The sequence below is a fragment of the Ailuropoda melanoleuca genome, chromosome 1 (assembly GCF_002007445.2).
Source record: "Ailuropoda melanoleuca isolate Jingjing chromosome 1, ASM200744v2, whole genome shotgun sequence".
NCBI classification, from domain to species: Eukaryota; Metazoa; Chordata; class Mammalia; order Carnivora; family Ursidae; genus Ailuropoda; species Ailuropoda melanoleuca.
Genome location: NC_048218.1, coordinates 87345670 through 87372135, shown reverse-complemented (window position 1 = coordinate 87372135; position 26466 = coordinate 87345670). Strand labels below are relative to the sequence as shown.

At 36.3% G+C, this 26466-nt stretch overlaps 1 protein-coding gene across 3 annotated transcripts in view; it reads left to right on the top strand.

The window, feature by feature from the left end:
• NAALADL2 (N-acetylated alpha-linked acidic dipeptidase like 2) overlaps positions 1 to 26466 on the top strand; it is a 1303052-nt gene that overhangs the window by 972384 nt on the left and 304202 nt on the right. For all 3 annotated transcript variants that reach the window (XM_034662698.1, XM_034662699.1, XM_034662703.1), the window contains 2 exons: positions 5125 to 5268; positions 24923 to 25015. In XM_034662698.1, coding sequence (XP_034518589.1) covers positions 5125 to 5268; positions 24923 to 25015 — 237 coding nt within the window. The remainder of the gene's footprint in view (positions 1 to 5124; positions 5269 to 24922; positions 25016 to 26466) is intronic.

Here is a 26466-nt window from a genome sequence, read left to right as displayed (position 1 = left end):
AAAAAGCATAGTGTAAAACCTATCAAATATGTACGATTAGAAAACCTTCTCACTTATTTTTAACCTCATTTCTTCTAAGTTTCATCCAGTGTGGTTCAGGCTGTCAGCCTCTAAGCTAACACAACTTTTATTTCACAAAGTCAGAATAATGAAGGCCATTCAGTGTCACCTTCGTTTTTCAGGTATAATAGATGGGATGACAATACTGGCATAGTGAAATTGTGTATATATTACATTTCACAGAGTGAGTCGGTAAGGAAGTCAAACTTGGGACTCTGTCCTGTTTCCTCTTTCTACTGCATGCATGTGGCCTTGTGTCAGGGATTGGATTACTGATGGCATGGATTGATGTGGATTTTTATCTGGATTGCAACGAGTGAATAAAGTGAAGAGAGAACTACCTATCTTCTAAAAAAACAAAAGTGTCACTCTTAACTGAGCATAAACAATGAACAAGACACAATATCTATGCTGTAATCTAAAAGCTGGAGTGCTGGGGCACCTGGGTGGCTCAGTCAGTTAAGTGTGTCCCTTTGGTTCAGGTCATGATCCCAGGGTCCTGGGATGGAGCCCTGTCTGGCTCCTGGCTGAGGCAGGGAGCCTTTGCCCCTTCCCCTTCTACCCCTCCCCCTCCAGTGCTTTCCCTTTCCCTCTCTCTCTCAAACCAATTAAATCTTCAAAAAATAAAAATAAAAACTGGAGTGTTAAGAGGTGATGTCAACATTTTTTCTGTATGGTTCCCTTTCCATCAGGTACAGAATCTGCCTGATTTTTAACACATAACTTTTAATTCATAAATGTGTTTTAAAATAGAAATCAATAAAAATGGTATATGTATTTGGTTTTATTCAAAGCCTCTTAATAATGTAAGAAACTAAAATTCTCAGCTCTTCTTCAATAAATGAGTTAAAAAATAACTTTTATCCATAATTTAATATCTCTCTTTTACTATCTGCTCTCAGAAGTGAACTGTTTGTCAAACTTCCATTAAGCGGAAGGTGAAAAATTAATGAAATTAATTTTTTAATTTTTTTTAAAATTAATGAACCACTTCAGATATTTCAAAACTAATGCAAGTCTATTAGTCAAGCAGAAAAAAGAAAAAAGATTTAAATAGATTCAATTAGGGTACAGGGTTCACTCATATTTAACTTAAATATATTGTTTCATATGCCTGATAGAGCATTATAGAGAAAAAGGAAATGCAGTTATTGATTTTTTTCATTAACAGATAAATACATCTCAGATTATTTTATTTATAGAGATAGTCTTTTTTTACACACGAAAGATAATTTTACAGCAGGGTTAACCAGTGAGTTGATGGGGACAGATGGGTTTTGAAAGTTTATTTAACATGTCTGCTGTGGGAGGGTAGTTAGCTGGAGAAAAGGCAGAAATGTATAGCAAGCATAGGATTAATAACATTATAATTTATTCTTTAGTTGTACCCTTGTTTCATCTTTGAGGCATTCGGAAGACCAGTGAGAGAGTGACATTGAAATCGTTTTTCAAAGAATTGCTGACCCTGTTGTGTTCCTGGCCCTGTAGGCATTGTGTGTTATGCAGTGGGGGAAGCCTTGGTTTTTGTCTTCAAGGAATTTAAAGAGGAGAAACAAAGTGATAAGTAGGAAATGTAATGATAATGTTAATTAGAAATGGCAAGCACTACAAAAAAGTGCAGAAATATCACATAGAGAGATGAGGGCAACGGAGAAAGCTTCTTACAGAGAGTGACTTTCGAGCTGGGTTTTAGAGGAAGTGTAGAGTTCAGACCTTGTGAGAAGAGCTGGTGAAGTGGAAGGAAGGGCTTTAGCAACAACTTGGGGCACGTACATCGCAGCATATGTGGGGGGGAAAGCTTAAGTGTTGGCATAGAATGTATGGAGACGAAAGTTCAAAATGTTAGGTCAGAGATTGTGAAGAGCCTTGAATGGCAACCAAGGAGTTCGGCATTTGATCGGGGGGAGGGGTGAGATCATGCAGCATTTTAAGAAGTTTAATTTTGTGTTGGTAATGCCTCAGCACCTAACTTCGGTGAAAAGATCAAGATAACAGACGGCACATTTCTCATAAATACTATTTCACTGTCCCATGTACACTAGAAATCCTGAAAGTAATGGCCGAAGGAGAAAATCCATTCTGGGGAACCAGAGTAAGAGGGCTATATTGGGGTTTCCCAGCAGCTGTGCTGAGGGGCACCATCTTGAGATATTAACCACTATGGCCCCGGGTGTGACCTGGAGCAGCGGAGGCTCAGGGCTGGTCGCCTGAGGCTGACAGCGGCTTCCTTGAGGTGTGAAAATTCCCTTCAGTTTTTCTCAGGGGGCTGAATGGCGTCTTGTGCTGTGTGAGCCTGCAGGGCCTGCAGGGCTTGGCTCATGGGTGTGCAGCCTGCACAGTCGCACAGGCCCCCACTCAGAAGGGCCCACGCTTGATTTAATGCTCTGCTCTTACCGTCTTGAATTTCTTCATGCTTTTTGAACAGGAAATCCCACATTGTCATTTTGCTCTGGGCCCTGCAAATTATACGGCCACTCTCGGTCCCATGACATGAAAATGGCTAGGAAGCAATGAACTACACTGTGGTCAAAATGCATTGTCATAGATCCATATAAAAGGGGTAACTGGATTATGCAACCAGCACAGTGCTTACATAACAAAACTGATCCTGAGCTTAAATCTTTATTATTTTTTCTTCAAAGCTATGACTGCTATGGCTGCCATAGGCCTAAGCTAAATATCATTTTTTTTTTAGCCTTGTGGTTTTCCAGATGATAAATTAAGGAAACGCTTCTGTAACATATTTTCTCATTTATAATCTGCCTCCTGGAGCCTAGATACCAGTATGGTTGAGCTCTGCACCCCCTGCAGTCCTATCAAATTAAATTCTGAGAAAACCTTTGGCAATCATTTTCCCTAATAAAAGTTCTGAAAAATAAAGCTGGTGTTCACAGACATTTTGGCTGCTTGAGAGAGTCATTCCGTTGTGTATTTCCTCTGAGTCAGTATATCAACTGAATACATATTTTTTAGTTCTTAAGCACAGTTGAGTTTATTCTCTCCGTCCTCTTTACTCTGAGTACTGGTGGATTTTTCTTTTACCTGTGTTACATAGTTTTCTCTCCTTATTTTTATTTTTGTTTTTCTCAAAGTTATAGATGAATATATTCAAATAATTCTACAGAGTTAGTTTACAAAAATCTCATCTTCTCCCCTCCCTCCCTATGTTTTCTCTCTCCTTTTTCACCCAAAGGCAAACACTCAATTTCTTTAAGTATTTTTAGTTGTTCTCTACATTTTATATTTACATCTTTTTCTCTCAAAAACATGTTTATGAGTTGAATTCAGTTTTTCAGTTTTATTCATTACCACTACAGAAGATAAAGATTTAGTGTGCTTTCACAAGTCTCCATGGGCTGTCACCCCTGACTTTTGCCCTTTTCTCTTTTTTCCCGAGTATAATTTTGTGTGTTAGTCATTATTTATATTATTATGACTGTTAAATATTTTTCACATTGTATGATGATTACATTTCTTTCTTGAACAACTTTTTGCTCTCTCTGAAGCTAAAGGTTGTCTAACAGTTAGATTTCTTATTTTTCTGTGTCTAGAAGCTCGTCACATGCTAATTCTCTGATCTCTACTGTAAACGTTCTCTCAATACATAAGAACACCTCTGGTTTTTCCATTTTCCTTGTCTTCCTGGAGAAGTCCCTTGCTGAGCCTCCTGACCCCTTACTGTTCTCCTCATAAGCTCTAATGCATCTGTGCCATTCTAGGCTTGTCCTTGGCTGAGGACACCTCCTTAAGAGTGGCAAAGGTGAGTTGCTTTGAAATTATGTATAAGGATGGGGTTGATTGACTGATGGACTTTAACATCATCTCTGGTGAGGGGTTTTATTGGTGGACTTCCAGATTTTCAGTATTTTTATATAGTCTCCATTGACCTGGTCATCTTTACTGCAAGTGAACTTGCCCTACCTGGAAGGAAGGATTCTGGGCACCAAGACAGTCAAACACATGAGGAGTCTCTGCAATGATAAGACTATCCCCTTTTAGGGGCGCCTGGGTGGCTCAGTCGTTAAGCATCTGCCTTCGGCTCAGGGTGTGATCCCGGTATTCTGGGATCGAGCCCCATGTCGGGCTCCTCTGCTATGAGCCTGCTTCTTCCTCTCCCACTCCCCCTGCTTGTGTTCCCTCTCTCACTGGCTGTCTCTATCTCTGTCGAATAAATAAATAAAACCTTAAAAAAAAAAAAGACCATCCCCTTTTAAATATGAGACACCCTCCTTCACTGTGTCTGGTGTCTCCCTCACTGTTCAGCATCCCACTTTCACTTTTCTGAGAGAGTAGGGGAGGAATAGGCACTCCTCTGATTGATGGCATGAATGAGGACTTCAGGAGGAGATATACCTTCACAATCAGAATTTCAGCAAATTCTCCTGTTTCCCCCTGCTTTACCCATACGCTTTTTAAAGGTTTTATTTATTTATTTGAGAGAGAGACAGAGAGATCACGAGCAGAGGGGAAGGTAGGGGGAGAAGCAGACTCCCTGATGAGCAGGGAGTCCTATGTGGATTTGATCCCAGGACCCCGGGATGATGACCTGACCCAATGGCAGATGCTTAACTGACTGAGCCACCCAGGTGCCCTCCTTTACCCATATTTTAATAGGTAGGTGCTGTGGTCAATTCTTAAGCCTTTCTGGGTTCTGTGGTACAAACTGCATTGCTTCTCAGCTTACCCTCTGCTGGCTTAGATTTTGGTCTTGGGTCTGTTGCATCATTTGATACTGTTTTCTAGCTTTTAGAATCTTATTGCTACTGTCCCTTCTCTTTGGTCAGCCCTGTGGATTTATACTTTTTTATTCCTTTGTTGTCATTTCAGTGGAGTTCTATGGGAGAATGGAGGTAGATGCATGTGTATAATCTGCCATCATTAATAGGATACATAATAATATTTGCACTGAAGTACCTCAAATCATCTTTAATGAGTACAACTAAGGAATAAGCAAATGAACCAAGATAAGCATATGGTTCATATTTTAAATACTTATTACAAAAAACTTCAAGTGTTTTAATTTCTGTTTGCTAAGGATTCTGTTCCCTTCTCTTTTCAATCCAGATGGAAGCTTTAGGCAAAACCGATCAAACCTCACGTCTCTGCTAGTGCAGCCCATCTCGGCATCTCTTGTTGAGAAACTTATCTCTTCACCAAACAGCAGAACCAGAAATGGTGTCTGTATTCTGCTAGAACTTCCAAATAACGGTAAAGTATTTCATGTCTTTCTGTGTATTTTGTAGTTTTGTAAGCACCATGATCATTTTTTAATCTCTTAAATTGACATGTTTAGAATTATTCCTTAAAAAAAAAAGTTTATTTTTTGATGAGGTGAGCATTTATTTCTCTTCTGTGTTTCTTTAAGGGACATTTTTGGAAAGTAATTTTGATGAAGACTGAGAGTTGATCAAACTGAGAGATCAAAAAAAAAAAAAGGAGAAGCAGAAAGCATTTTAAACTGTAACAAAGAAAAGCAGCTTTACAAATAAAGCATTTTGTACATTCACGAAAATCTGCTTAACATAGCTTCCTCGTTTCAGCTTCAGCAGTCTTGTTGGCTGCCAAGATTCAGTGGATAGCAGTCAGCTATCTGGGGTATGAAGTCTTTTAGTAGAAAGCATTAAAGCCTAATTCCTGCGATTGACTAAAAAATCCCTATGTCTTTACGCATCATCGCCTGAGAGATGCCTCTTGCACCGCAGTGCAGTTTGTCAGGCCTTGTTGGAACACACCGGATAAAACTGAAGAAGTTAAGCTACCTGTGGTGGGGTGCGAGCCGTGGGCTGCATCTTATTTCTGCCTCCAGCCTCAGCATTAGAGTTCTAAAGAAGAGCCTCTCTTTACATATTGTTAAATTTGTATCTAGTCATTGTAAAACTCAGTGCGAAGACTGTTTCTGTGTCCAGACCTGGAGGCTCAACGACTCATGTTTTATCTCATCTGCTTTTCTCTTGACAACAAAATCATTAAAAAAAAAAAAAAATGTTTTGAAGACACCTAAAAAAAACCCCCAAAACCCAAACCTGAATACATACAGGATTGCCCTCTGTTTGAGACAAACATACACTTTTCAAAGCCCTATCAATTGAGTGCCTCCTAAACTGATTATTGACTAAGCAAGTAAGAAATATAGAAAACACTGATAAGCTTAGGTCCTCAAAGCAGAAAGGAAGAGGCCTTTGAAGAGCTTTTTGTTTTGTTTCATTTTTTATTGTCTTTTATTCTGAGCCCTACAAATTGATTGTGGGCTTAATTTGTTAAAATATGTAAAGAAAACTATAATAATATGTTAGTTGTAAGGAAAGCCTTGGACTTCTAAAAGACCAGATTTAATTGATCGATTGATTAGTTCAATAAATATTCAGAGCCCCTACTGTGGTCCATCCACTGTCCTGCCCTTAGTGAGCTGATGGTCCCCATGCTGGCTCCATGATTGCTCATGTATCCCCACTTTGCTGGGAGCCGATATTTTTGGATCTACAGAAGGCTATCTAACCTTCTCGTACCTCAGGTTGAGCTGAGAATCAAGTTATGATGTGTGTCTCAGTACTCTTGTATCCTTTAAAATGTTATTTTAGCAATTGTCTTTCTTATCAAAGAACTATATCCTTTTTCTTCCACAATATGTTAAATATCTGTATAATAATGACATAGCTAAGCAAAATGGCACTCCATAGCTGTACCTTTACAGTAGGTTACAACACGTATAAAGCTAGAAGACGAATTGAGATATACACTGAAATCTGTTTATAGCCCCATTGTTAAAAAAGCAACAAGAAGGCCTGCTTTCTAAGGAATTATGCCGTATCGAGTTTTCCTTATGGATACAGTAGCTATTATTGTTTTCAGAAAAATCCGGAGATGTATATAAATTGAGAAGATATTTCATGTTATAATGGGTACTCCTTTCATCATCTTTTTAAAAACAGGGTATTACATTTAGATTTCCCAAATAGTGATGGATCAGTCTGAGTGAGTTGCTAAATTTAAACTAGTCTTAAATGTAGGGTTACGAGCCTCTACCCCCGATGTTTTGGATAATAATACTTATGATACAGCCAAGATAATTAATTACTTTTTTAAGTTTTCTCCTAAACACATAAGTACATTATTTGCTTATTATGATATATATCAGGAGGGGACATGGAAAGGATACAGAATGAAATGCTATATTTTGGGGTAATAAGAGCAATGCTTATAGTTTATAGAATAAAAAATAATTTAAAGCATATTATAATTACATCTTACTGTTGAATTTCCTTAGTCTTGAGCCTTGGTATAGGAAAATAGTCACAGAGAAGTTAAGCAGGAGTACATTAAAAATATGTTTGCAAATCAACTATTATTTATTTTACCCATGTAATCCTTTGTATATACTGAATCCAAAGTCACTACGATCCAGACAAGAGTATAATGGAATTAACCTATCATATCTGCCTCCTTAGCATCCATTTGCCCCTCCGCCTCGTTGAACTGTTGCCAACACTTCCTGGCAATATAGTATGAATAGGTTTGGCCACATCCCAAGCTCTAGAAATAGATCCTTGTTAGCTCAAGTCTATTGACATATCACATCAACCATATTATGATGGTTGCTTCAAGGATGATCTTGGCCAAACAAGGCCAGGACTCAATTTGTGGAATTTATTTGAGCAATGACTTACTTTAACACCATAGCTGAGCAAAAAAGCCTGTAGCCCTGGATCTTTTGTTAACTTTTTTGGGACCTTGAGAGTAGAGCCTTCCTGAAAATGGACCAACACAAGGGAGGTACACGTGAATAATGATGGGGGCTGGAAATAGAAAGAAAATCTTTTCCACATCATTTAAGCTCTAAAGCTTTGTCTGAAGCCAAATCTACTGAACTGGCCATATATATGAGTCAACATCCCCCCCTTTTCTTCCCAGTCAATCTATGTTGGATTTTTAGTTTTTTACAACAAAAGCTACCTAACTGAAACAGACCATAAAACTTAAACTAAACAAATGTATTTGATATCTGCATTCATGAAATATGTTCAACAAAATGAAGTGGAGAGCAGGGTATTTATATGGAAAGTCTTGAGAGAACAAGAATTGTTTGAGAATAGAAAAAGAATCAGGAAAATGGTCTTGCAATATATGTATACACATGGGTTGATAAGATAATTGCATATTGACTGTATTTTATTTACCATGGTCTTGTCTTACTTTTTATAGGCCTTACCTGTTGTTCTAATATGTTATCAGTCTTTGTCCTTGAGAATCAAGCAAAACATGGGAATTTGAATTTTTGGTTCTTAGTCTGAGTATGTGGTTAAAAACCATGAATATAATGGAAAAAGGAGAGGAGGAAGTTTAAAATCCATTACTTAATTTAAGGCAAAAAATTTAAATGAATCAAGTTAAAAGCAACACTTTATATGTTTGATGAATCACTTTTGATGAATAGAAAAATGGCTATTTCTATGTTGCATGAAAATGTCATCTGTGATGACAAGTTTTTGCAGAAGTAAATTTGGATCATCTCTTCAAATGGTTCACAATTTTATATATCCTTTGATGAGAATGACTTTAATTAGAATAATATAGTGAGGTCAGTTATAATTTTTACATAATCCATATGTACCTTGAAGATTTATATTTCTAATCTTTTAACAGCTACTTTATTCATTATTATCGTTTCTTGAGCAGAGATCTAAAAAGATGTTTTGAACACATTGTCCAAAAATTGAGGTTAAACTACAATTTTTTGGCAAATAGTAAATTTTAGTTTTTCAGGGAATGTTCATTAACAAGAAGTGTTATTAGTGTAGTTGAATTAAGCATTATTTTTTGTTACATATGAAATAAAGAATGTGTTCAGAGTAGCCCTAACGTTGCTACATGTGAGAAAATCCACATTATGTTATTGAGATTAAAAAGTGTCTCAGTAGATACATCGAGTGGATAGTGGAATGGTGTGGAAATGATATAATATGGCCCTTTTTGGGCCCTGCAAAAGAGAGTTCCTCAGAGGGCCTAGAAAGAAAATATAAGAGAATTGCAAACTTGTTTTAGGGCAGGGTAGGCTTTAATAACTACCAGCCATGAATGTGGAAGAAAATATTCAGAAGAACATGTGAAAATTTTAATTTCTCTGGACAACTTCTATAGAGTATTCATATAGATACAGTGGCCACTTTTTTCCCCAAAAATTCAGTGAGCTAGAATACTTTTGAAATCAGTGTCATGACAAATGTTAGGAGTCACTAAAGTGTGCGGTGGTGACACCCCGATTTTATGGCTGTCCTGCCAGTTGCACAGTGAACCTAGGAGTCTGAGCTTGAAGCTGATAACAGAGTAATTCGTAGAACTAAAGCTCAGTCTTCATGAGCTGCCAGTCTGAAGTCCTCGGACAAAAGGAAAAAAAAGCTTCAGAAATGACTTTGAAGGACTACTCATCAAGGGTCTTAAACAGAATGAACATAGGTGGGAAACCTATTGTCCAAAGTCTGCAGAAAGTACAGTCAATTCTCTGTTTCCTGGGGAGTGCAGGTTGGGTTTACCAAGGGTGACACAGATCTGTCATTCACCCAGAACTTCTCATGTTTCCAGCTTTTTGTCTTGACAGTTTTGATTTTCAGAAATGGTTCAACTTAGATTCAGTCTAGAGTTGGGTTTGTTTGTTAAAAGACATAAAGACAAACTGAGATGTACACTCTTAGGCAGAATTACTTTAACAAGTGTTTTCCAATGTCCAATATTTCTCAGCAATTTTTATACTTTCCTATCTTCTCGTCACATCATTTCTCAAGTACCTGTCACTTCTTTCAAATTACAGAAGCTTCAACTAAACTTTGTAGTTTATGTATGTGATAAACTCCTTTAGAGCACACCTCATCTTTATAGTTTGATGATCCCCTTTTTGAAATGAGCTGATTCCTCAGCGCCTTTCTGGTTGTACATCCTGCTATTTCCTTCATGTATCCAATATTTCTCCCTATCATTCTATTTAGTATTATCCAAACATGTTTACAAGCTTGTGTCTCTAAGTTGAAAAGCCTCAGTCCTCTAAAGCTCCATGCAAATGCAATGCTTCTCATGTTGGAAGTAGCATCTCCCGACCCTCTCTGCCATGCTTTAGACACTTGTATGCTACTTGGAAGAGTGTGCTATTCTTCTGAGCTAGAGGATAAGCAACTTCAATTTTCTTTTCTTTTTTTTTTTAAGATTTTATTTATTTATTAGAGAGAGAGAGAACAGGGGAGAGGGAGAAACAGACTCCCTGTTGAGCAGAGAGCCTGATGCAGGGCTTGATCCCAGGATCTTGATATCATGACCTGAGCCAAGGGCAGATGCTCAACTGATTGAGCTACCCAAGCACCCCTTCAATTTTCATTAGAATGTGTCATTTTTGTTTTATTTCTACGTGGTTCTTCGAGGTTCCCTTTATTACCTAGTGTTCTATGAGTATTTGGAAGGAGTGTGTACTGTGTGGTTGTCAGGTACAGAGTTCTATGCCCACTTAAACGAGGTACCATAATCAGGTCATTCAAATAGTCTACATCTTATTATTAGTGTTAAAATCTCCTCTAAGTGCTTAGCTTTATCTATTTTATCTTGTAGTTCTGTTGGTTTTTGATTCATATATTTTAAGGTCATTTATTAGATGTTTATAAGTTCAAATACAACATATCTTCCTTGTTAGTTGAAACACCTCAGATGAAGTGATCTTCTTTATATATTTTTTTTTCTTAAGTTTTTAATGCTTGTCTTAAATTTGATTTGGCTTGCTCCAGTAGCTTTTTTTAAAGTTCGTGTCTTTATGCTATATCTTTTTGTTTTACTATCCAACTTTCTATATATTTCTCTTTTAACATCTCTTCTTAATAGCAACTAGTTTGTAGTTTCTTAAAGTAAATTTTACTTAACGTTGCTGAGATCAAGAGTCACATGCTTTACCAACTAAGCCAGCCAGGTGCCCTACGACTACTTTGTATTTTAAATACAATCTCATTATCTTTAAGCTGAAACCTCTAGTTCATTACATTTAATGTGATTATTAATGTATTTATGCTTATATGTTTTTGTCTGAATTTGGGTTTCTTCCTTGTACTGCATATTATGTTTTCCTTTTGTTTTATTTCTCTCATTAGGTTTAGGTTATTTTGTCATTATGTTTTCCTTTCCTATTTTAGAAGTTATAAATACTTTTTGTATTCTTTTAGAGTTACCCTAGAATTATAGCTTTTTAAAGATCTTTTTCCCTGCTTTGTCCATGCCAGATAATTTTCTTTGCTATCTTCTGGATGGAGTGGGGAATGCAGTCATTTAGGATTGTACTTTATGAATCTCTTTTTGGATCTACCTTCTCTCCAACTTGGGCAAGCCCAGGACTTTTTCTTCTAAACTTTGCATCTCATAAGGCCATCAAGATTGAAAGATTCTCCACATTCAGTAAATTCCCTCAAACTGAAAGCAGCTTTATTGTGTTACTTATCTGGGTTCCTATCACAACTTAAATTTTGACCTAGTAATTCCTTACCTTCTAGTTCTTAGATGCTGTTAATAAGATTCATTTTGTATTTTATTCAGCATTGTAAATTAGTTTCAGTGGGAAAGTTGGTCTGAATATCCTAGCCTGCCCTATTACTATAAAAGAAATTCTTCTCCTCCTCACCATCTATTCATTTCCTGGCAATACATAGAGATGACTCAGTAAATATACCTAAGTTGGTCAACATATAAATCAGGTTGCCATCAGGAAATCAATGACACCCACACTAAAAATGTGCAATTCCAGGGAGTTTGGCCAACGGCCTATGCACAAGTGTGGATGGGTAAATGGAAATGGAAAAGTGATGGTGAGGGGCACCTGGATGGTTCAGTCAGTTAAGCAGCCGACTCTTGAATTTGGCTCAGGTCATGATCTCAGGGTTGTGAGATCAAGCCTTGTTGAGCTCCACTCTCATTAGGGAGTCTCCCTGAGATTCTCTCTCTCCCTCTCCCTCTGCCAAACCCCCATTTTTCGCTCTCTCTAAAATAAATAAATCTTTAAAGAAAAGAAAAGAAAGAAACAAGAAGAAAGAAAAGACAGGAAAGAGAAAAGAAAAAAGAAAGAAAAGAAAAGAAAAGAAAAAAAGAAAAGAAAAGAAAAGAAAAAAAGAAAAGGGATGGTGAACCACCCCAAGGCTCGTAATTGTTACTGTCTATAAACCTAAATGTGCAAGAAGGGAGATTAGTTACAGGAACTGGCAAGTCTTTAAGGGGTAGGAGAGGGCAGTCTGCCAGGAGCCTTGGCTTTCAGTCAAGGACTGCAGTCACTGCCAGCAAGTGACCAGCCAGGGAGGGCGATGGAACACAAGTGCACTCATCTTTCTCTTACTCAACCTGCTGATCACTTGTTGGTATCTTCTACTGGCTAAACAGAACCTGAACCCAAGAACAGAGGAGCCAGGTAGATGTTCTCTACAGAGGTCAGCTTCTTGGGGCACAGAGCTGGGTAAAGGGTGAAAATAGATCTGGATGGAAATGTGGGGAATGTGCAGTCCAGTTGGTGCTGCAGATGATTAGTCTGCTGATGAATTTTGATAATTTGTGATTTGTACAATGGTTTGGTAGAAAGATGTGGGAAAATCTGTTAATCAATTTTCATTCTTCTAAAGGATACAAATAAGATGAAAGTTATTTTTTCTGGGATTCATATTTTTAAAAATATCTTCCTATTTCCATAATTTTACTAATTCAAAATAATAATATTAAACTTTAAATTTTTTTTTCCAAAATGCATGCAAGTTCATAAGAATACATCTTACACACATGGGTGTGTATGTGTGTGTGTGTGTGTGTGTGTGTGTGTGTGTGTAGACTCAGGGATAGCTACTAAACTAAGAAAAGGACCAAGCAAAGAGTTTTCGTTCAGTATTTTCATGCTAGTCTCACTTTTTTAGAACAAAAATTTTACAGTACTGACGCGGATTTGGAGATTTTACTTTTCTCTTTAATTTCTATTATTACAAAAGCAGTTAATGTTTGCTAAGAGTTAGAAAAGAGAGATGAGGAAAAAGAAGGAAGCAAGTCAGCACATTCTGCATGAGTCATGTTGGGCTTGCATAACAAGATACCACAGACCTGGTGGCTTCAACAGCAGACATTTATTTTTTTCACAGTTCTGGAGGCTGAGAGCACCAAGTTCATAGTACCAGAAAATGTGGTTTCTGTTAAGAGGTCTTTTGATGGCTTGCAGACGGCTGCCTTCTCTGTGTCCTCACGTGGACTTTTCTCTATGCACATATAAAGAGAGTTACGAAGCTGTGGTGTTTCTTTCTCTTTCTTATAAAGACACAAGTCCTATCAGATTAAATTCCCACCCTTAAGACCTCATTTAATCATAACTCCGTAAAGGCCCTATCACCAAATAAGCTAAACTGGGGGTTAGGGCTTCAACATATGATTTTGAAGAGAAATGGGTCAGTCCAGTACATATTTACCCAGTAATCACCCAGTAATTATCACTGTCAATGCTTAATATAAATCCTTCTAGATTTTTGTATATACATTTAGAGGTTTTGTTTTTTTGGTGGTTTTGTTTTTTACCAAAAGGAGATATTACTATACATATTATTTTGAGATGCATTTATCTAATTAAATATCTCCACTTTTTAATGATAGTAGACTTTACCTTATTTAATACACAATCTACATTAAGTTTTTCCAGGCATCCCAGTTTTTTTTACAGTGGGTTTATCCAAACCAAGATCCAAGCCTGGCCTACAAATTGCATCCCTTCTAATCTAGCATGATCCTTTTTTATCTTCTCTTAACGCTGAGATCTATGGGGTCGAGTCTGTTATCCTGAACGTCCTGTGTTCTAGATTTGTGAGATGCTTCCTTGTGATTTCATTTAACTAGTTCCTCCGTCCTTTTTATTTTCAATAAACTTGAAATTAATTCTCAAGGCTTCTATTAGGAAGTCATTATTGTAATTAGTGGATTAAAGTTTTAAAAGATGTTTTTTTGGTAGCTGGCATTACTATCAGTATCCAGGATATGGTAAGACATATCATATCAGGTGAGGTGGGACATAGTGGACCTAGTTGGGTCTTCATCCTAGAACTCGTGTAAACTTCTTGTATAGAACTTTTTTTTTTTAATAAAAAGGATTTTTTTTTTTATTTGAGAGAGCAGGCATGGGGGGGTGGCACAGAGAGAGAAGGAGAGGGTGAAGCAGACTCCCTGCTGAGCATGGAGCTAGACACAGGGCTCGATCCCAGGACCCTGAGATCATGACCTGAGCCAAAGTCAGACATTTAGCCAACTGAGCCACCCAGGCACCCCTTGTTTGTGTAGAACTCTTGTGTAAAGTGATGTTCTCTGCAGGAAAGACTGAAATGGAGCTCCTGAGAAAATTACAATATGGCAAGAAAAACATAGTATCTAGGGCAGGTCTGATGATATCAGTTTGTATCTGTGGTGTGGGCACTCTGATTACTTATTGCCAGTGCATGCTGATTGGTCAGCATGTATGCTGCTATCAGTTGATAAATATTTTGATAAATATTTTGAATAAGACACTTGGTCTAGAGCACATGATGTCAATCAATAATACTGGTTCAGAAAAACATTTGGCAATAGGGAGATGCCACATGGAAAAATGGAGCACTCGGAAAGCTATCCGAGCTGTGATGACATAGAACCCAGAAGCAGTTTATACTCAGATATTTAGGGAAGGAGTTGGCATTTAGGAAAGATGCTGGCAGTTTATAAAGTCACAATCATCAAAAGTGTGATTCTAGAGTAGATTCCAGTCCCTAGGGTGCAGGGAAATTGAAAAATAAAGAAAACAAATCATAGCCCCAATCCTAGAAGTTCTTTTTTAGAGTCAGGTAGCTGAAAAGAGAGTTAGGTACACAGAATGAGAGAAATCCTCAATTAAAATTAGGATTCCTTGCAAGAGCTATGTTTAAGAAACCATCAAAAGTCTATTTATTGGAATTAGGACTCAGAGTTAGCAGCAACTTTTAGTCCTCAAATCTCTCTTAATAAGGTTGGGATTTTCCTAGCTACTGGGTCACGCTTACTCATAGCACAGGTAGGCGATGAAGCCTTGTTAGCTATGAGGAAGGAGACAAGAACTAGTTAAGTCTTCCTAATAGCAAAAAAATGCAAGACAGAATTATCGCTGGAAAATAATTTCTGTAGTATTTTTCTCTGCACATGATGAAATTAAGGACTAAAGAGAGGCAACTACTTTTATGTTTCAGCTCTGACACTCCTCACCCTATTTGAATACAAATGTTCTCTGAGTGGAACACATTTTTGTCATCTTGAAATCTTTTGAACTTCACACATCAAATTTAAAGCTGCCATCAAACTTTGAAGCATGAAAGACAGAAAACATTTGGCAAATGTGAGCTGGAAATGTTATCTTAAAGTAGCAATACATACACACTTACACATGAATTGACTTTTTAAATAACAAACAGCATCTAAATGTTATCCAGGTTTTTCTAATTTCAAATGTATTTTTTTTTAAATTTTGAAATAAATGCAAACTTACAGAAAAGTTTCAAGACTAGTACAAAGAATTTTTTTTCTCAACTACCCGAGAGCAAGCTACAGACGTGATGAACCATCATATCTGAATTCTCCCACTGAATTCTCCCACAAATGGTGACGTTTTCTCTACACAGACGGCACAACCATCACTATCAGGAAGGAAACATTGGTACATTACTACCGGGCACTCCAGAGGCCCCATTCAAATTTTGCCAGTTGTTTCAGTAATGACCTGAATAGCAAGTGGATCTAAACTAGGGTCATGTATTGTGAGTTATCAAGTGTCCTGTTTCCTTCAGCCTGGAATAGTCTTAGTCTCTGCTTAACTTTCATTGCTTTACCAATTTTGAACCTTACATGCCAGCTCTCTGCAGAATGCTCCCCCGTCTGTGTTTAGCTAATTTTTACCATGAATAATTTCAGCCTCTGCATCTTTGGCAGCAATATTACAGAGTAAGAATGTTTTTTTTCCCATTGCTGATATCGGTTTGTCCCGTTACTGGTAATGCTAATTCTGATAATTCAATTAAATTACTCAGAAATCTGTGAGGACTCCTCCTTGAGGTTACTATTTAAATTTTTTTTTTCTTTTACAGTTACTAATCTTTTGAAATCATGCAAAGATCCTGCTCCCACCCCCTTATGTCCACCAACTAGTTTAAATGTTTATTTATGCTTTATCCCCAGTCATTACCAAGATGATGCCAACGGTGATCTTCCAAGTTCATCACACCTTCTACTTTTATTAGTTGACACTCTACTGTAAAGAAGAGCTCTCTTTTTCCTATTTGTATGGGTGTTTATTTATACATATAGTATCAATTTATAATATATAATTAGGATTTATATCCCTAATTTATTCAATGGGTTATAATTCAGTACTGCTTTTTTTTTTTTAATACTCAAATTGTCCCATGTGAGCCCAAAATATCACCTTTAACTTAGGTTCTGTCTATGACATATTCTCATTATTCTTTGAAAATTTCCTTCGTTTTTGAGACAGTAAAAATTTGATATACCAAATCATTTTGTACTTACCAGACCTGACCCTGTTATCAGCCTTTCTCCAAAGAGTCCTAGTTCCTTTGAGTAGAAAGTGGTGTCTAGAACACAAGATGTGGATTCAAGATGTGCTCATTGCTATTGAAGTATTACTTCTTTCGATACTTCTTAGTAAACAAAACTAGGGAAATATATTTTAATATTATATTTTAATATAAATATGTATAAATATATATGTACATACAGATTATATTTTTATTTATTTTTGTATCTATCTAGAAAACCAAAAGGATCTAACAGTACCTAATTTTTTTTCTCTTTCCATGTTTGTAAATCTCTTCACTAATAGTGAGAAATGTGTTTCTCATTATCTTGACTATTACCTGGGTAATTACTTCCCTTGCTTATACCCAACTGATGTCATTACTCCTCCTCCATGAGAATGCCTTTCTCATTCCATTACAGCTCTGACAACCAAGCCAGGCTCAGCCCCACATGGACTATTCACCCTATATCAAATGCTCTGTCTGTCCTCCATCAGCAATGCAGTTAACTTCCTTACCGCTTTCAGCCCCCAATACTATGTGTTGGTCAGCTTTTAAATGGGAATGCCCTTCTCAGTAGGCAACATTGACTTCTCTCATTGCACTGTTCCCCCTGCCAGTTGCTTTCCTCCCCATTTTCAAACTTTCACACATACACACATGTACACGTGTGCACACATACACGCACTGTCCTCATCATGCCTTGGCCCTGACACCCTGTGATGGACCACCACAACACATCTGGATACCTTCCTTACCTCACATGACCCCTTGCTCACAGAGCCATCATATTCTACTGCCACTGTTAGAGGTGCTAACCTTGGCTAACCTCACCTAATGGCTTTAGGACTGACTCACTCTGAAATAGAAAGGACATGAAGATGAAGAGGAAGAAAACATACACTGTTCTTGAGAATATAAATGTTTAATTTTATAAATATTATTGAGCAATATATTTTTAATTCTGTTATTATTTTTCATTTATCACTCTGTGGTTAATATCTATCCATGTTGTCATACGTTTGCTTCTAGGTGCTTTATAATATTGAAAAAAGTAGCTTTTCTACATTTGATATATCCATTACTCTGGGGATGAACACCTTAATTGCCCTAACTTTCTTATTACCAAATATTCTAGATTCACAACTTCTCTTGCTATTTTGGTATCATGTTGTTTTTGACAAGCTTGTTGTCAATCTGATTCTGGGGTTTTTTTGGTGGTTGTTGTTCTTTTTTTGTTTGCTTGTTTTGTTTTTTTGTAAGTGATCTGCTTTTTATGCTGGGTACTTTCAGAATTTTTCTCTATGTCTTTCATATACAGATGTGCGGCACCTGGGTTGCTCAGTCAGTTAAGTGTCTGCCTTTGGCTCAGGTCATTAACCCAGCGTCCTGGGACTGAGCCCTGCATTGGGCTCCTTGCTCAGCGGGGAGCCTGCTTCTCCCTCTACCTGCGCTTTCCCTGTTTGTGCGCTCTCTCTCTCTCTGTTAAATAAACAAATAAAATATTAAAACAAAACCAAAAACAAGACAATACAAAAATAAAATATATCGATATGGCTTTCCCTTTTTCTGGAAAAAGTATTTCTTTAAATATTTTTCTCTCTTCCATTTATTTTACTTCTTCTGGTATCATTTCTAGAAATCCTATTTCTATCCACCATGAATTTTAATTGTACTTTTCTATTTTCTCTCTTTACCCTTTTCTGTGGTTGCTGGAAAAATTGCTCATCTGATATAGCTCTTAAATTCAATTGTCAGTTATATCTATCTATTACTTACCATTTCTATCTACTCATCCTATCTGTCATATTTCTTTCAATTATTATATTTCCCTACTGATTATTTCTTCTTTTTCAAATGTTTTCTGGTTGTTTCTTTTTGCTAATGGATCCCCTTCTGTTCTTGTGTTTAATTATAATGCTTGTTTTTAAATTCATGTGTTGTATGTTTCAATATATTTACTTTGGATAGCATATATGTTCATTCTGTTTCTTTTGTGTGGTTGTGGACCTCACAACTAGATATCTAGGTATTCAGTCTGGGAGTTTATGTTGCTCTGGAAGTATTAGCTACCCTCTTATGATTTCTAGGAGGGCAGAGCTGGAGTCAGACCCCAATTTATATCTTTCTGGTTTTGCATAAAGGGTGTCATCGTGTCCCCAGATACCATGGAACTAGTCTAAACCTCTCTCATTTTCTGACAGTTCCCTAGGCAGCCTCAGTTTTCAGGGATTTGGTGTTAGAAGGTAGGGCAATAGAAGAAGATGGTCTCCTTAGGTTTTAGTTCCCATCACTCCTGGGAACTGGAGAAGAAGAATAAATGTCCAAGGGTTCAGGTTTGTTCAAGCCTTTTTACAACAGTATTTCACCCAAGCAGACCCTGGGAAGCCTTCCTAACCCAGTTTTTGTTTCATTTATTTATCTCTCCTTTTTAATATTTTGTCTGCAAACACACATTTTTACCTAAGTTCATTCATTATTAGTCTCTTGGTATTCTGTTTTTTTCACATATAGGGTACCCATGTTTCTACGTATTATTTTTCCATTTTAACAGGCACTCATTTTATTGCAATTTTCTATGTCATTTCCCTATTTGGGATATTTATGCTACTTTTTGTAATTGCTATTATAGATTATACTGGGAAGAATTCAATTATTCTTGTAGAATAAATTCCAAACTACAGGATTGCAATTGTTATTGCTGTGAAGAGTAATATTGCCTTATTCAATGGGTTATTTAACTTAGCAATGCCAACAGCAATAGATGTGTCATGAGATTTTATCCAGAGTTTTTCTGACATTCATGTTGAAAGTGCAAGTGTGATCATGGTGCCTTCTCACGAAGGGAAACAGACTCTGCATATTTGTTTTCAGATATGGGCATGAAATATTATAAAATAATATGTATTAGGATCAATATCATGTATGGGGGTACAAATAAATAGATGAAAAAGTTATTTTTGCTCCATTAGATATCATTATGTCTGCATGGTCCTTGCACAATGAGACATAAGAAGTTCCTTCCATAGCATCCACCTCTGAGCAAAAGATTGTCTTCACTTATTCAGATCTCTGCGTATCTTCTAGATCGGAATCTTAGACTTCAAGATGTAAAGAGGGCAGGAAAAAATATATGAAATGCTTCCATACAAATGTTGAGGACTCTATGAAATAGAAGAAAAAGCATTTTAAAAAGCAGCTATTAAAAAAGATAGTCGAATATCCAGAAGCAAAAATGAAGATGGAACAAAAAAATCAGAGAAATTAGCAAAACAGTTTACCCTGTGGTTGCCTGGTATTGGGAAGTTATGGATTCTGTTAAATTAGAGTGGGAATATTGCAGTACATGAAGACAGAAGACATAGTTATGTGCCTATAGGAATTAGGGAGTTTTAACTAGCATTCCTATATAAGTGCGGGAAGACTAGAAAGGAACTCACCCACTGGTGGAGGAAAGCATTCTTCTATCTGAGCTCTGGAGGAAAAATAAAAATCTGTATTTAGAAATCAAAAACTCTAGCTCAGAAATTCCACTACTATTGTAGTACAGAAACTGCAAGCCAAGAAATTTGCATAAACATTGTCCCCAAGCCAGAGAGGCCCCTGGGATGCCTGGCAAAAAGTAAATGCAATGCTGGGAAAATATATATTGGAGAAATACTAAGCAAAAGAAAGATGGAATAATTTTATGAATATCAGGGGGAAGGTGGGGAGGAAGAGTTTAGGAAAAACATTGGGATAGAGAAGATGTAAAGAATAATTGTTCTACACATTCTGTATAGAAATCAGAAAGATATATAGCAACTCCAAACTTGAATGCATGAAACTAGTCTAAAGATATGCAAAGAAAAATTTGATGATATTGCCAGGACAATTGATAAAGACAAATCATATGGGAAACTTAACATGTCTCAATAATCAAAAGGTAATTATTAAATAATTAATATATTAATTAAATATTAAATAATTAATAAAGTTATAGCCATACAGTTTTCCAGGTTGATCTACTGGACATATATATGAAATGCTTCACTCATATAATACGGAATGCATGTTTTTGTATGAAAGATTTTATTAAAATGTATATTCTCTATCAGATGTAAGAACCTATAGGGTCACAAAACAAACCTCACATAATATCATAGAGTCAATAGCTTACAGACCTTGCTTTTCTCTCCAGAATTAAGTTCAATATCAATAGTAACATACATCTTGTATTTGGATACTTAAAAAAATTATTTGAACTAATGTATTAAATATATTATAGAAAGAATGATAGGAGGGTGCCTGGGTGCCTCAGTCGATTGGGTGACTGACTTTTGTTTTGGCTCAGGTCATGATCTCAGGCTCCTGAAATCCAGTCGGGCCTTGGGCTCAGCAGGGGTCTGCTTGAGGTTCTCTCTCTTCCTCTCCTTCTCCCCCTTCCCCCTGCTCACTCTCTCTCTCTCTCAAAATAAATAAATGAATCTTTAAAAAATAACTTGCAAACTAAGGATAGTGTTTAAAAAAGAAAGAATGCTAGTAAAAATTATAAAATTTAGAATGTAAGATAATAATGTCAAAATTAATATACTACACCTATATAAAAAATCTGTAGCCTTAAATGCATCCAGGTAAAATTGAACACAGGTAATGTAAGCATAGAACATAATGTTGAAGTGGAAAAAATATATAATGAGGATCTACAAATTCCATTTGAAAATACTAATGAATTAGATACTTCTAGGAAAACTGATAAAGAGAAAAAAAAAAAAGATGAGTGAGTTAATGTTAAAAAAGAGGACAAAAAACAGATATGTGATGGTGATTTTCTTTTCTTTTTTTTTTTTTGGAAGCACAAGAATAGAATGAACAACTAAGTGCAAATAAATTCCGAAGAAATAAACATGTTAAAAATCTGAATTTATTTATAACCATTAAGATTTATTTTAAAATATTAATGAAATGAAATGAAATGAAAAGATACATTAAATGATAATGTACCCTCCTTCCCCATCCCCCACACAAAATATGAGGACCAAATAGTTTATGTATGAATTCTAGCACTCCTTTATAAAATGGATAATCCCTTGCTACATATAAACTCTTAGAAAATCCAGGAGAAGCAAAAACCCCTAAACATTTGTGAGGTTGTATAATCCAGATCCGAGGCACCAGGCGCCCATCTATGCATTTTTTAACGCAGTCAAGTGAAAAGCCTTAAGATTATCTGAAAAGATGATTCAACATCTGTTTATGATAAAATCTCTTTGCAAAGTAGGAACAGAAGTGTTCTTCCGTAATCTGAAAGGGAGTTTTCCAGGAACCTATAGCAAACATGGTTTGTTTGCTTGTTGGTTTGTTTTTTCCCTTAAAAAATAAAATCTCAGAAACACTCTTTTTAAAGTGAAGAACACAAAACAAGCACCAAGGAATACGGCTCTCATTGTCTTTATTCCACACTGCACTGGTAGTCCTACACAAGATGATAAGAGCAATAGTTGAAATTTATAAAATTTGAAAGGAATAAACAGAACTCTCTTTTCTTGGTAAGTAATTGTCTAAATTGAAACTAACAAAAATAAAAACTCTATAGATCAACTATTACAACCTATAGGAGGTTAACAAGAAGGCTCATTGTAAGACCTAGGTAAGAAATTAAATAGCATAAAAGTTATAAATATTAGATGTTGTTATCATAGCAGGAAAATCATAAAAATAAATTTAATAATAGCTGTGCAAAACTTTTCTGGAGCAAAATATAAAACTTCATTAAAAGACCTAAAAAACGGGGTGCCTGGGTGGCTCAGTCATTAAGCATCTCCCTTCGGCTCAGGACATGATCCTAGGGTCCTGGGATCAAGCCCCTCATTGGACTCCCTGCTCTGCTGGGAGCCTGCTTCTTCCTCTCCCACTCCCCCTGCTTGTGCTCTCTCTCTCTCTGGTTGTCTCTCTGTCAAATAAATAAATAAAATCTTAAAAAAAAAAAAGACCTAAAGAACAACTGAGATAGTGAGACATACAATGTTTGTAGACAGAAGACACACTATAGTTTCCTCAAGAAACTCAAGATGCAATGTCATTCCCTCAAGAATATCTTATAATGAGAGAAATGGAGGCTTAGAGTGAGACTTTATTGTCTAGCTAAAAATGTTATTTATATGAAGATCTGAGTTTGAGTGCCAGTTCTGCCCCATGTGTTTTATTCAATAAAAAATAATAGAACCTATTTCACTTGGTTGTTTCAAGAATCAGTGAGATCCAATGAGACTTAGTGTATACATGTGAAAATGTCTATCATTACAGGTTATAAGACACTATATTAATGCAAGGTAATATTCCAAGCAGAATGTTGCAGGTGTGCATATCTTGTAAGGTTTTCTCACTTCCGAATTAGGGGGAAAAAAAGAGTCTTACAAAATCAGAGAATTTTTTTTTTCATCCACATCTAACTCAAAAATAGTCTGGAAAGATTTTTGAAAACTATAAAGTAATGAGTCTCTTAAGTTCACTTGTCTGGACTATTAGGAACTAATATAGAACAGCAATTAAACATTGAAGACAAACATATGAGGGGTGCCTCTGTGGCTCAGTTAGTTAAGCACCCAACTCTTGATTTTGGCTCAGGTCATGATCTCAGGGTGGCAAGACCCAGCCCAGTGTTGGAGTCTGTGCTCAGTGGTGAATCTGCTTAAGATTCTCTCCTCCCTCTCCCTCTGCCTCTCCCTCTTGCTATCTATTTATAATAAATAAATAAACCTTAAAACAAAACAAAACAAAACACAAACATATGAGTCCAACTATATGAGGTTCTGGAAAAAGGAAAGCTATGGAGAAATTTAAAGATCAGTGGTTGCCAGAGATTCAATAAGGAGGGAGTGGGGAAAGGATGAAAAGGTAGAGCACAGGGGGTTTGAAGAGCAATGACACTATCCTGTATGACACTGTAATGTTGGACACAGGACCTTATGCATTTGTCAGTATACATAGTATGTATAACACAGAGTGAAGCCTAATGTAAGCTATAGACTTAAGTTAATAATTATGTATTAATGTTGGCTTATCAGTAATAATCCTAATGAAAGATGTTAATAGAAACAGGGGAGAGAGATTGGACATTTGGGAACTTTGTGCTTTCTGATCAGTTTTTCTGTAAATCTGAAACTGCTGTAAAAAACCAAGTATATTCATCTAAAGCAAGCACAAATGCATAGCACCTAAAATAAAACCACAATACTCGAACTCTAAGCAGATTTCGGTTTCTCATATATGAGGTGCTCAGCATTCTCTCATGGCCTTTTTACTCCTATTTTAGTTTTAATTTTAACAAAGTCAGGATACTGATTTCCCATTTAAATTGTTAGAAAGGGTACATTCAAGGAAAGAAGCTTACTTATCGTAACAATTTTCATCTAGTAGAAAAGTACCATTTGAAGGCCTGTCAGTATAGTGCAGCTACTTTGCATTAGGCGCTTTCTAATTGCCACCCCGCCCCCCACCAAGAGAACCTTCTGGCTGCCCTTGAACCTCCCCTCGAAGCCCCTCACCCCCAGACTTCCCAGGATCCGTCAAATACAGAATTCATACATGTCACCCCTAAAGGCCTTCAAAGACAGCTTCAGGACTGTGACTGAAATATCTCCGGATTGGTGTCTTTGCCTTATTTGTTGTCAAAGTTTTTGAATATCAGGCATAGGAATACAAGAAATCAAAGGGGCAGAGCTATTTGGTGGAGATTTAGAACAGAGGTGAGAAACCAACCAACACAGGTAAAAATGAAGACTGGAATATTTAGAACTATGTACAGCTTTAGAAATCTTTATTCTTTTAATTTCTGTATTGCTTCATAGTTTTCAATGTGATAAGGTAATAATGAGTCATACAGGAAAGATTAAATTAGCTTCCACATGTTCTTTTTCTGAAGGTAGGAAAGTACTTACATTTCTTTGGAAATATTTTTATCTGATACGTATTTTGTTAAAATATGAGTTGTCCACATCTCCCTGAGGTCTTCTGTGTGCTCTCATGTTGAGCTTTGCTGTAGCTCTGAATGTGGAGTTTAGAACTGGCTCTTTATAGCTCTGCAGCTCTGGGAGGCCAGCAGTGGTAACTTAGTCATCATTGTATAACAAGCACCTAAAATAGAGTCTACACAAAGTATTCAAAAGATATTTGTCAAAAGGTGTAACTTGGATTTTCTAGAAAAATTCAATTGTTTGGAATTCTTTTGTTAATGATATTAGATAAACTAATTTGGATGTTTTAAGAAAAAACAACAGGATTTAGAAAAACAAGTATCTTAATTTTTTTTTTTTCAGATGAAAGAATTGTCAGCATGCAAGTTCAGACAGTTACAAAATTCAAAACAGTTACTAATGTTGTTGGATATTTGAAGGGCTTGACATTTCCAGGTAAGTAGGGCTGAGATTCTATATGTATTTATAATCTATTAAACCATCACAAGAAAATGCTCTATAACAATGTAAGAGCATAATTAAAGGCATTTCCTACTTTAGATGTAACTAGTTTATACCACTCTAAGAGTGAGTGAGTATGAAAACAAGAAGTAGGTCTTCGTTTTCTTTCTTACGCTCTTTGAAAATAAATCAAAGTAGAGAGTATAAGGGAAAAAAAACAGAGCAAAACAAAATGAGAAAACAGTTTAGATTTGTTAAACTGGCATGTGCCTCACGAAAAAAAGCTACAAAAACCAATGTTTTTTTTTGTTTGTTTGTTTGTTTATTCTTCACTATAGCATAACCACTGGGATTTTGACTTTTCTCAAGAAAGGACCTTTTAAAAAAGAAAATATTTTAGTTTTAATGGTGTCTTAAAAAATAATAGAAGTTTTTATCTCCAAAATCTAATCTTTCAGTGGTAATCTATGTTCTGTCTCCGACCCTTGGTCCCCTGATAGTTCTGCCTAGTGTCTGCATGGCTTTAGGTTTTGAAGATGCTTATGAAAATGATCACCCAGTTAAACTTTAAATAATTTTACACCTCGCTCTGGGATGTTCATGGCGTCTTCAGATAATATTATGCAGGCTAAAAAAGTAAAAGTAACTAGCACGTATATTAATTGAGAGATTCATAGCAACCCTTCCGAATGCATTGTGAGGCCAAGCCACCTCCAGCTGTCTGAGTGCTCGGTGTACAGGGTAGAATGCGGCAGTCTTGTCCGCATACTTTTGCCACTTCTGTTGATTTGGTTGGGATATTTACTCCAGTTCTCCTTGGAGAATTATTTTTCTCCACAACTTTAGTCAAGTTGACCCTGTAATTGATAACCCAGAGAATTTGAGATCAAGTTTTACATCTCCCCAAGTTTCTTGCCAGCCAGCTCTTAGAAAATTTATGGAAGGTTCATATTTTCTCTGATTTCTTTACAGTAGCAATGTTGAACAACCTCTGATTTTAATGTCTTTAAATACAAGATATAAATGGGTTTGGAAATTGTCGTGGTTGCGTTTCAACTATTTCAACAAATTTCCATCATAAGAATCTCTAATTGAAGCACCAGAAATATTTATCATCATTGCTGCATTTACTGGTTTTTATGGAAAAGCCAAATTGTACAAAACTATATTAGCTTGAGGGTAAAGAGCCTTCCTAATTGAAATTCAATATAGAAAAAAATCAATTTCTTAAAATCAATTTACCAGTAGTATTCTTCAGTGTATAATAAGCAAAGCTTCCCAAATTTTGTTTATTTGAATTCTACACAAAAGTATTGGCTGTTCATTCACATGATTTTCTTATTTAATGACTCTGAAAATTAGAAACCATCATTAAGGCTTTGGATATCGTTTATCCAGAATACAGATAATCCCCAGCAGAACTTTCACACATATCTGAGAGATGG